At 44.1% G+C, this 12,772-nt stretch overlaps 1 protein-coding gene across 1 annotated transcript; it reads right to left on the reverse strand.

The window, feature by feature from the left end:
• Positions 1-1,259: 1,259 nt before the first annotated feature.
• Positions 1,260-10,490, reverse strand: ntf4 (neurotrophin 4). The gene is made up of 2 exons (XM_079367070.1): positions 9,872-10,490; positions 1,260-2,725 (listed from the first exon to the last, which is right to left on the reverse strand). Exon 2 carries the CDS (start codon positions 2,704-2,706, stop codon positions 1,291-1,293), a length of 1,416 nt encoding a protein of 471 aa, XP_079223196.1. The 5' UTR covers positions 2,707-2,725; positions 9,872-10,490; the 3' UTR covers positions 1,260-1,290.
• Positions 10,491-12,772: the final 2,282 nt, after the last annotated feature.

Raw genomic sequence — 12,772 nt, forward strand, 5'->3', positions numbered from 1 at the left:
TGCTGCGGTCATAAATCTGAAAAACACGTATTACAGTTGAGTGTGCTCCTTTTTTTTTTTTTTTTTTTTTTTTTTTTCTTCTTTCTTTTTTTCTTTTTTGCTGTTTTAGAACCAAAACTTTGCCAATGCTCTCCTGCAGTCTACTCCAGACAGTGTTCAGTTTTTTGGTAATCAAACCCAAGAAATGTAAGTGCTCACAGCCGAGCAGGTATGTTGTGTTTGCCCCATGTTTACGTCGCGGCGGCTGTGGGTTCGAATCCGACCTCTGCCCTTTGCTGCATGTCGACCCCTCCCAACACTTCCTCTCTCTCTTCAGCTGGAGGAACTTTAACAAAGTGACCCAACGATGGTTTGACGAGTTCTTGTATTTCTGTCGCAGTCATATCGAAACAGGTATCATTTGATTTTTAATAGAATCAAATCAAAGTTTGATACTCGAGCATTCTGACCCCCCGTTCTATCAACACTATATCGTGTGATCCTGAAAAGACTTGCTGCAGCAGAGCACTTGATAAAATGATGACTTTTGGAAACACATCCCGGCATGCTTTATAAACTCAGTTCTTACATCAGAGAAGTCGTGCGAAAAAGAATTTGCTGAGTACAAAGATCCTTTATTACCAAATTTTGGCAGTCAAACCGAACAAACCAGCAGATGTTAAAATTAGTTTGGGTGTCGTATAATTTACAAACCACATGGTTTAACATTCATGAACCACACTGAACAAGCTCCACTGATGGAGATGTATCCTGTCAAACCAGCAACCCGCTTCAGCGTGCCCACGCTGCATCTAAGACACGTTCCTCTCACTGTTACAGTATTCATGGTATTATGGGAGCTGGATGGAGCAGTATAACGGAGCCTCAGTAGGTGGCGCTCCTTCCTCGAACAACCCGAGAGGCTGGAACTTTCATCAGACACTGGAGAGAGCATGAAGACTTCTTCTATAAATACACACAGATAAACATAGCTTCATACATAAAGGTATACTGGTGTCATATTGTACACATATATAAAAGGAATATATTAATATCACATGCTTATGTACTAATCAAAAATAACTTAGATTATGAAAGATAAAACATACAAAAACAGTACTTTCAAAGAAAAATCTATATATGACATTTTTCCCTAAGATCTATTGTTGAGGTCGTCTCGTTTTTTTTTGTTGTTTTTTTTAAGTTTCTGGAGCGGAAGGTTGGAAGACAGAAAAACGGCACAGCTGCTCTGTTTCACTTTCCACTTCCAACCATTTCTCTCTGTCTCCCCCCCTCCCTCCCCAACCGCTCTCAGCCCCTCCCCCTCTTCGTCAAGACCTCCCTCGCCAGCGCCTGATTGGTTCTGGAGAGCAGCACACAAACGCAGGACGAGTCGATTCGGATCCACCGCCACCCGGTTCGGTTGTTTGTGTCTCTGGTGAGCGCTCGGACGTACGACTGCTTGGCTTTGCACTCGCTCACCCACTGTTTTTTATCCACGCCCAAGCAGCCGGCTCCAGCGACACCCGTCCCCATTGGTTTCACCGCCGCGCCCTTCGCCCTTCCGACGCCGACGCTCTGCTGCTCGGCTTGGCGGCAGCGAGTCTCGTAGAAGTACTGTTTGAGGGGGCCGGTCTGGGTCTGGATTTCCTGCAGGATGGTGACACTCTGACCGTGGGAGTCGATGGCGGTCGTCTTGTCCGTGACCCAAACACTTTCCGACTCGCACACCGACTTCTCCCCTCGCCGTCGGTCCACCAAATGAGAGCGTTTATCCCTTTTAACGCCACGGGCGGTGTCAGCAGTCACTCTGGAAGATTCCGCCCAACTGAGAGTCGCGGTCCTGTCGAGCGCCCGGTCCCCGTGACCCTCAATATGTCCATCCATGTCCTCTTGATCCTCCTTGTCCCCATCCTCCTCCATCAGGCCCGTCTCCAACATGAGCAGGAGAGGAGGATGCTCCGGAGGCGACGGGGATGGCGAGAAAAATACACGAGGATGTGCATCCAGAAACATCTCGTCTCCTTCCAAGTCCAGCCCGGTTCCAAGTCCCAGCCCTGCCTCCAGGTTTAGATTCTCCTCAGATGGACCGCTTCCTCCCACAGTTGTCCCGATGGCGGACACCGTCTGTCCTGGTTCCGTCTGAATCTTTCGATTAGCAGCAGGACTGACAGCGTTTGGAGATCCAGCAGGAGGAACCTGCGATCTGTCCGTGGAGTCCTGAAGGTTGTCCTTCTTGGTAAAGTCTTTAAGATTTGCGTAATCCTGCCTGCGGCTGTCAGCGTTGTAGTCCCTTGGTAGAGAATTATCCTCAGAAACATCCTTGAAACTGAGAGTTCCTCCTTCTGCTGGAACCTCCAACCTCGCTCTGCTTTTGTCGTTAGCGCCTGAGTTGCTATTAAACTGGTAAGTTCCTTGATTCTCCACTTTGAAGTCTGAAGCATCTTTATCTACGGAGGATTTCATGTAATCCTTAAAGTCCTGGAGGTTTTGTCGGTTGGTTTGTCGGCTGACGGGGTCAACCGGGTTGTAGTCCGCGTGCGAGGCATTTCCATGGAAGTTGTAGTCCACGGCGTTAGCTGTGAGGCCAGCAGCCTTGTCATGACGCCGCTCTCTGCGGGCGCCGAAGCCGGGCTCGGTGGTCGCGGCAGCAATCCTGGACACAGGGTTGTGAGGGAAGGGCAGGGCCGAGGCAATCACCATGGCAACCAGGGGAAGCCAGTGCATCACTCCCAAGACGTATCAGCTGGCGGAGGCAACAGCGCATGGAGACAGAGAGGAAGACATGTTATTTTAAACAATGCATACTGTGGCTCCTTCTGTTAGCCTAAGAAGCTCAATTAAAATGTGAACGGAGATGTTTTACTGGTGACCCGCAGCTTTATGACTCTGCTGCTTTAACCACTGAGGTATGGCTTTAAAATCTTGGCACAACTCGTGGAAAAATAGGACCAAGTGCAGCAGGGTCGCCCTCTGCTTCTTCATGTGAGAAGATGGGAGTTTAGCGACGATTGCTGTAGATTCTCCAAGCCGTCAAACGGAGACACTGACAACCTATTATGTCCAAGAGTTTGAAGCTGTACAGCCAAAGGAAGTGGATTAAAAAGACATCTGTGACCCCGAGAAAACAAACCTTCCCTTTCAGCTTTTAAGGGCATGATTCTTTTTTCTCCTTTTTTTTCTCCTCTCCTCTTCAGTTGTTACAGCTTTCTCTACGATCCAAAGCAAAGGGGATCTCTATAAATCTGTGGTAACAAACACGGCTTACCTCAGGCCTACACGCAAAAAAACACACCAATTAGACGACGCACTGCATACTTGCTGAGGTAAACCTCAGGTATTCTACCTGATCAGACCTGGGCTGTGGGTGCATTTGTTTTCTTTGCCGGCCCATGATACAATACATCTGCTCCTTTCGACTGCAAAAAGTTTATTTAGAACTTTCATTCCATTAAGCCCTTTGAATTGAATTGAACTGAACTGATGACGTGCGCTCGCCACTACTGTAAACATCCTGCTTTTCATAACCTGCAACTTTGTACAGCTTAAAATCACAAAAGGATTCATAGTTGATTTTGTGCAGCAGGAAATGTGAAACAAACGCTGCTTTGTGCTAATCCTCTTTTGGATGCAGAAATGTAGCGCTGGGTGATATTAAAAAGTGTTGACAACACTGATCGACACAAACACTCAATCAATAGCGACTCTTTTATTTTGCTTTCATCGAATCAAACTCAAACCAAGAAAGCCAACACTGTGAAGGAGCTAAGTGAACACGTCCAGTCGATCCAGTTCTGGATTAAGCGTCGGTATATCGTGACCCTGCTGACTGACAACCTTCACACACAAAAGCAGAACTTGCGGACTTTTCTCCTCTTGCATTAAAACTAGGGTTGCAAAATTCCGTGAAATCCATGGGAATTCACGGGAATTTGTGGAAAGAAACGGGAATAAACTGGGCATTGACAAACTTGAAGATTGGCCCTTAGCAGAGAGTTTAAATAGGAAAATCTATTTGAGCATAATCTCGACTAAAACAACAACAAGGTTTCATGCAAGTACACTTGAATGTCTCTGCCAACTGCAGGGATATTGAGGCCACGCCCCCTACACGCACTGTGCACTCCATAAAGGGAAGTCAGTTTTGATGATATTATGGGGTAATATATTTTAATCATTTGATGTTAATCTGTTGAAAATCAATTTTTGCATCGGTGTCTACTTAGGACAAAATAAAATGTTTATGCATAGATATGATACAGTTTGATTAGATTACCCTAAATATCCAGTTAATTCCCATAAAGTCCCATGGAACGTTTCCAATTTGGAATATTTCCAGAAATTCCCAAGCTTTACTTCTCATGGAAAGTTTCCAGATATTTAATGGAAACTTTCCACGCCTTTGCAGGCCAAATTCAAATAAATAGAAATCTGTGGTTTTTTGAGTGTTGGTCAGAAAAAAACCCAAAGATATCGAAATAAATAAACTGAAGCTGGACATTTACAACGTTTGATGAGGGTTTAAAGGGGAACTGGATCGATAGAAGGATTTAAGACGAATTGACACGACCTCTATTGTCTGATAATAAGATTATCAAGAGGGTTACCAATAGTAGTGTTTGAGTTGAATGTTAAATGAACCTCTTCTATGGATTCTGAAATGTTTGGAATAATATTCATTACTCTATAAAAGACACTCAGAGGGACATTTTCTTTAACAATAACTTGGTCATATAACTGGACTGTTTATCTTTAACTCTGTGTGGACCACCATCTGCCCCTCTGCGATGCAGAAAGTGCACAGAGGGTTGTAAAGAATATCATGTGGCACAGCTGGACAAAGCCTACATGATGCAGTTATGGGCTGATATTAGTGAAATTATACGGGCTGACCAATAAATCTGTCCATCTCTTATTTTTATTGCTTGGTCTAGAAAATGCTCATCCTGACGATGTTTCAGCCAAACTCCAACCAAGAGGGTTGAAGAATGAAGCCAATGCAGGAGTGCAAAAAAACTACAGATCCTGAAGTGTCCACCTGGAGCCAAGGAATCCCCGTTAGTGAGCACTTATCCGTTTTGAGGCTAAGAGTAATGCTTAAGTTGGCAAAATTAGGGGTGTGGCTGAGTTGACTGACAGGTGGCTTAAGGCCCACCCAAACTCCGCCTCTTTCTCCAATACTCGATTCTTTAAAAGTCTTCCAATATGGTGACCGCCATCATTCAGCTTCATCACGTCTCTTCATTGAACCAAAGTGTGACATCACAAAGACTGCGTCCATGTTTTATGGCTTCAGTTTGTTATGTAAAATAAACACATCAACACAGAAATCCCATTCTCTTTGAAAGGCTTACATCATGTTATAACTATATATTATATTAGATCAATATTATTAACTGATAAGTCCAGAAAATAACAAGACTTTTTGAGACTTCAGGGGCTCCGAAGAAAGTCATCCTATTCTCTGTTCCAGATTGTATAATGTCTTAGTCAGAACTTCAACATGGATTATTTTCTAATTAGTGTAGTTCCACGTGATGTGTGGTTATATGTTACAATAAGTGATTATAATAGTTGTTCAAAAGTCAAATAAACACGCCCTCCTGTAAAGCCAAATGTAAACACTTTCTGTCATGCAGATGACTTTTTAGCCGGATAGATTACAAATCCTGAGTCAACGTGATTCATTCAGATTTCACACGAGGTTCACCAGTGACTAAGTAGAAAATCATTCCAGTCACCTCACCATGTGGCGTGCACAGCGAGGTGGCGTAACGCCAGCACACAGAAGCCAACACGTCAGAGGTGAATATTAGTTTGTTGAAAGCAGGGAGGAGGTCACTTGGAAAGAGTTAAAATAGGTGGAATGATCAGAATGTCAGTGATGCAGCTTTACTGGCGAGGCTCCTTCAAGGCTCAGCGAGGAGGGTGGGGTGGGGTGGGGGTGACGGGGGGGGAGGGAGGGGGGGGTAAACTAGCAGGGCAGCAAGAAGTGTGAAGGAGTGGGTGTCATGACTGTTTGTTTGCTTGTGGCGTGTTTGTCTGAACGGATGCATCATCAGTGACCATCTCTGAGCGAGTGAACATGTGAATGAGTGACAAAACCCTCTGAGTGACAGGACGTGCAGGAAGCAGGGGGGGGCCACACCCTGGACACAATGAAGCCGCCGAGGAGCAACAAGGATTGGTCGACACATCACTCATACGATCGCCCCGGGCGCTCAAAGTCCCGGCCTATCATGAAGACGATAAAAACACATCAAAGTGTGGTGAGCTTCCTGTTTTCTCTTGCTCCTGATCGACGCACCGGAGCTCGAAGGAATAAAAGCCAGGTGCTTTGTGCGAGAAGAGACACTTAAGCGGTTTGACACACCTCTCAAACTATGGAGAGCAGCAATTACAGGTGAAAACAAAGCGTGTGCCGCTCAGGTGAACCACGTCTGGTGACTCTAATAGGAGTCGAGGATCGTTACGAAATCAGCAGACTGTGCAGAGGAGGCGGGCGCAGGGTGTATATCTGGAGGATTTGTATAATGCGAGTGTCTTCTGTTGCACGAGCAGCAACACGCTTCTTAAAGGGCTTTCTTCTTGGAGTGCTCCGATGCCACACAGAAGGCAGGCAGGCAGGCAGGCACTCTAAGTAGTTTCTTTGTAAAACAGCAGCAGCAGCACTTCATCACCATGCTCCATTTGCTACAATGACACGGATCATTTGCCGCTCCCTGCAAGGCTAGACAAGGACCATGGCGTTCTTCCGCCCTCTGGACCAGAACCAAGCACTCTAAATCCCCCCCTTTTTCTCCCTAGACAAGCACACACACACACACACACACACACACACACTCACACACACACACACACAAAATCCCAGTCTCTTGAAATCAAAACCTCAAACTCCCAATCAACACTGCACACTTATGTTAATCCTAATCTCCGTAGCCTGAAATTCTTCCAAATGATCACAGGAAGAACACGCTGAAGCCGCAGGACGGGGCCTAAACAAACAACGCAGCCGGCGACCACGTCACCGAGCAATTATCCGCGAGTAAACACACCGAACTCCGACTTTATCTGAGTGGCCTGCAAGAGAAAACAGTGGCATCCTGTGTAACTTAGCATTGATTATACTCATTAAACAGATGTGATTTGAAGCCGCTCTGCTTGCTTTTGTGATCTGATTTTGTTTCTTCTTGCTTCATATCCGCTCGCGTGCTGCAGTGAGCGGATTTGTTTGATTGTGGAAAACAAAACAAAAGAAAAGCAGGGCCTTTTTAACTGCGCAACACAAAGAACCTCGGAGAACATTTTTAACTGACAGCTTGAAAGCAAAGTGAAACAAACTAGTTTCAACAAACACAAACTAAAGTTTCCCTCTCACTCGCTTTTTAATCTTTGAGTTGAATCAAAATTGTAGCTGATCTTATTCTATCCAGGAGCGCTGGGCGAGCAGGGCCAAGCCGTCCCTGCTTGATACAATGAAGGAGGAAAAAAAAAAAAGGATTCTTGAAATCAATCACGACAGATTGTTTTTAAATGTATGGTAATATATAAAAGAGGCAAACCAAACCTATAGAAGGAACAGGAAAAACAGGCAATGATCTCTGAACAGGCCCAAACACTGACATCCTCCTCCTCAGTGTGACAAAACTGTACGGTCACAGAGGCTAGAGATGCTAAGGCGCTAACCTAGCTTCTCTTGATCAATGAAACTACAATCACATGTGGACGGGCATTCGACCTTTTTTAGTTAAATCAATCATTTATTACATTTAAACGACTTGCCATCACAGCGCTAATCATTTTAGCCCCTTAACAGCCACTTCCAATATGCATTAGCATCAAGCTAACAAAACGAAGACGTACATCTGGTCCACCTGTGAGCTAAATGTGACCTTAAAAAAATGGCAAAAATCTTTTTTTTGTTTGACAACTTATTTATGAAATGACTTGAGCCTGACTGATCAATCTTCAGGACCCAACAAATCGAGCCGATAAAAGTCGGCTCATCTGTATTAGCTTATGATCTCGCAGTTTGTCTCCCAGTGAGCACTGCGCCTCTGTAGTTTGAAATACTGTCAAGTGTATGATTTTCTTAAATGAACATTTTATTGCGCGTAGCAAGTAAAGAAGCCATTGACAGAAAATGTGATCAAAAGAAGAAAAAGAAGAAAATTGTTTCTTTGCTGAAACTGGCAACTGGAAAATTGGTTTGACTGCTGTACTTAGTGCTGCCAGCGTGAACCGCGGGGGTTTCTTCCACATGAGGCCGCATAAGTGAAAGAGGAATCCAGGGGAATTATGACACAGACCGGAGGGCTCATGCTGCGAATCCCTCACCAGGAAACAGATGCCATGATGTAAATCCACACCTGGCAGTGGCTACTGTGCTATTATCCAGTTAACAAAGTAACCCCCCCTTACAACCAGCGGCCCCTAATGTGTGGCTAATGTCAGACACGTCTATCTGACACAGGGATAATGCGTTCTGTGTTAGTGTTAGGACCAGACCCCCGGCCCATGCTAATCCTGCTTCTTTGAAGTCCTGTAACCCAAAGAGCGCCAGGGATGGGAGATGTCTGGAGGCCTGAGGTGTCCGTCAAGACCGTTCGCACCTCACCTACCATCTTTTTCAGGGGATTTTTTTACGACGGACTCGGCCTGACTAATGTGTCAGAAATGTGTCCGAGTTTAAGAATAGTGACAGCAGGAGTGGCTGTGACAGCATGTGATGTGGAAACACAGGCAGGTAAATGTTTGTCTTCCCTCTCTCTCTCTCTCTCTCGCTCTTCCTCTCTGTAGGAGTCGAAGCCTTGGCCCCACATGTGCTCAATTACAAAGCCTGGCTGTCCCACTGTGCAAACAGGCCATTAATTCCAGCTCTGTGATTGTTTCATGCCACGCTCAGCCTGCAGGATCCAGCCTCCTCCTCTCAAACCTTGGCTCCAAATGAACAGCTCTATCAGTGACATCTCCCTGGATCAGGCTCTTTCACACACACACACACACACACACACACACAAACATAAACACACTTCTGATAAGAGGCTGTAAAAGCGCTGGTGCGGCAACATGGGAAATACCTTAATCTGTTTTAATGCTTACCTGGCAACATTTTGCAAGATCGACAAGCTTCAATATCTGTGTGGAGGTTCTCAATTATCCAGCTTTAATACTGCACGAATGTATATTCTCAACCCACCCACGGAGCCCATTCAACCCCTGATCTCTAGATAATATCGGATTAAGATATCAACTGCAGCAGGTCTGTTTTCTATCGCAACCTGTGTGATCTGTACCTGCGGGTTTGAGACGGTAGCTCTCATCTCAACTGACTGACAGCGAAAACAAAATGAGAAATAGGCTACAACCGCAGGGCTGCCAAAGAAAACAAGAAAAGAGTTCAGTAGGATCGGCGTGTTGCAAGGAGTTGCATGAAATAAGCAGAACAGGAAAATAGTAATAGTAGTAGCCTATAATAATAATAAAAATGTATATACATTGAAAATGTGCATGTGATAGAAGGTAAAAATAGAGCTGATTAGACAAATGTAAACACAATTAAATTAAACTTTTAGAAGAACAAGATAAAGTGACCCAATTAAAAAGTTAGGATCATTATGTAATGGTCTATCTAACAGCCACGATATAAATAAATAGGTTTACATTTTCCTTTTTGGATCCTTAAACTTTATAAAAAATGGTATATAATTTATTTTTTATTGTGTTTCACGTTTATTGTTTTTATAGTGTGCTTTTTTGCGGGTACAGCACTTTGGTCAACCAAGGTTGCTTTAAATATGCTAAAGAAATAAAGAAATAAAGAGTGTGTGTGTGTGTGTGTGTGTGTGTGTGTGTGTGTGTGTGTGTGTGTGTGTGTGTTTTAAAGTCGTACCGTTTAGGTGAGATCCGGACCCCTCGTCCTTCCAGCTGACACCACATTGATTATAGAGTCCTGTCGCCAGTCGCTCAACTGGTTTCACTAAATAATCTCAAAAAACTCCTTCGTACGGACAACCACACGGTTTAACGCAAACATTTCTTTCTTCTTTTAATAGTCCGTGACATCGCATGTGGACCCCCCCCCCCAAAAACAAAAAAAATCCGAAGTATAAAATAAAAGAAATACAGGTTTAAAAAAAAAAAAAAAAAAAAAGCAGGAGTCCCAGGAGCGCTTTTCCACTTTTGAGGAGAGAAAAAGTAAAGTGAGTAATAATAAGCCCCAGAAAGAAATCAAAAATGTAAAGTTGTCTCTAACTTTCAGTAATCCATAAATTGTTACTCCTCCGAGACGGACCAAAAAAAGGGGGAGGTGGGGAAAAAAGGTAAAGGTGCCTGAGTTCAAATATGTGAACGAAGAAGAAGTGGAGAGGTGAAGAAGTTGGCCAAATGTTTTAAGATCTGAACTCCGCCTGAAAACGCGTTAAAGTCTGACAAACCGTGAAGCAAGCCGCCGGGGCGAGCTCGAACTACAACTTTAGGTCGGGACCTTCAAAGTAAAACTCACTTCCAGAATCCCGTAAGGGGATGGAACGTGACGTAAACAACACAGCTTTTATTTTGAAGGTGGATATAGCTGCTTCCATTTCTATTTCTTCTTCTCTACTGCAAGCTTAACGCAGCTACAGTTCCTCCTGCCCGTCGGTTTCTCTTTGGGGGGAAGCGCAAAGACACGTTTTTTACTCTTCAGGAGGTTCGTATATTATAAAGAAACAAACGAGATTAAAAGTATCACACATGTTGATTCAGACTTCACATGTGCGTGACAGAGATTTGTTTTACCTGTACCTCCCCGCTTGTTTTCATCCCCGCCCCGTAGTTCCTGAGAAAACAATCTATTAAATTAAATTACCAGCAATGTATTGGCGCTGATCCACGTCATGACGTGAGCTTATTCTAATGCCTATTGTTGCAAACATGCTGCAGTGAAACTGGATGGATTCAGACGTCAGGGTCTACAAATGCAGGGTGCAACTTAAACCCATTTGGCACAATCAGACTTGAAGATGTAACCTGTGTTTTTGATGCCAAATACGAGTCTGCTTTCAGATTGCTTCCGTCGTCTTGTGCCAGTTTTTTTTAAAATTTTTTTTTTAAATATGGGGTTGGAGGGGTTAGGATACGGGTTATTTGGCAGCTAAGAGCCTTGCTTAAGGGCAAAGGCAGGGGGGTTTGAATGTTGATTGGCTCATGACCATTTTCATACTTTTTTTGTAGATGCAGGATCTCAAATGAGCTGAGTTTTAACAACATGGCAAGAATGAAATGTGTCTCAAACCGTAAACATGGCTTGAGACACTGGCAGCTCTTCGAATTTACTGTGACATGCATTCCTTGTTCCACATAGTTTTTAAACAGGGATGGACTTGCTGATTTTGGGGCCCTGGGGGAATTTTAAAGGCACGGCCCCCTTGAATCTGACCCCTGGCCCCCTGCGACCCCAACAAGTTGTTTTATTTCGAGAGTTAACTCTTACATCATCGTTCTACTAGGAATGTGTGTGTCTTGTTGATTTAAATGCCATCACCACCTAGTCAGTCAGTCAGTCAGTCAGTCAGTCAGTAGTTGTCAGCCACCCAACGCTACCCGGGGAGATCCGAGACTGACTGGAGCTCGTAGCGTTTCTTGGTGGTTTGGCAGTAAGTTGATCAAGGAAATGGAGTTACAACCAAATCTAGGCTGTGTCAGGTAAAACTGGCATATCAACCCGAGCAATGCATAATCACATTTAGCACAGACAGCTGTACGTGAAGCTGCAGGAAGGACTGAAGGGTCGAGGTGTGTTTACAGCTAATTTTAGTCAAAACAAAGTCAAATTTTTGACAATTAAAAATGAATTGTGTTCAAATTTGTCATAGTGTTCTCTTCAAGTGAATTTAAATTCCTGTTTAAATTAGTCACCAAGGAACATTCATCATTTCCCAGGACTTGAAACCTTTGGGTAAATTCTCTGGGGTCCTATTTATGAATCCAGTTTTCAGGGACTTTAAACCTTTAAAAAGATCGAGCTCAGAGGGGGGTACGTACGTACCAAACGGACGCTCACTTTGGAGGTTGGGCTCTTGCAGCATTTCACAGAACTAATTATCCCTGCATCAACTATTGCAGAACTTTATTGCGGCGTCCTAATCATCATCGTTGTACGTCGGCGTGCGTATTGTTCCGACTGTTGTCTATTTTTAGAAACAACGGACTGAATGAACCTTTTAAATTTAGCAAACAGTAGCTCCTGATATATTTCCAGATACCTTTAACAAATTATTTTCCATCATTCAATTTAGATGTCAGCACAGATGTTTTTATTATTTACCATAAAAGAAAGTGATAGTGGTTTGCTTTCTAACTATGAAACTATTTATTGACACCGCAGGCTGAGAGAGCAGCGATTAGTCCTTGGTGCCGCTCCAAATCACCGAAACTTGTCGAGCTCTCTTGACTTTTATAACACTGTCAAAACATCTGGCACATTATGTCCCATGATTGTTTGTTAGTTTTTTCATGGATGGGTTCTTCATGTAATTCTGTGAATTCCATATACCTTGTCTTAACTCGCTGTGGAGATGAGTTTTTTTACGGTTAAATGCCAGCGTGTTATTTGGTTGAATTGAACGTCAATAAAGCCAGTTATCCGTCTGGATGTCTTTAAGGGGTGAGTGCGGGCGGTTTTCGGGACCCCTGTATAGTTGAAAGGATGCAAACAGGAGCTGTTGACTGGCTGCTCTGTCCACTCACAGGTCTGTGGGGGGAAAAGGCGACGACAGGCGGCGAGGAGACACAATGGAGGACCACGGGGGAC

Source organism: Symphodus melops (assembly GCF_947650265.1).
Source record: "Symphodus melops genome assembly, chromosome: 17".
In the NCBI taxonomy this organism is placed as follows: Eukaryota; Metazoa; Chordata; class Actinopteri; order Labriformes; family Labridae; genus Symphodus; species Symphodus melops.

Excerpts from the sequence above, each read along its gene's own strand:
- ntf4 (XM_079367070.1), bottom strand. The coding sequence starts at position 2,706 with ATGCACTGGCTTCCCCTGGTTGCCATGGTGATTGCCTCGGCCCTGCCC.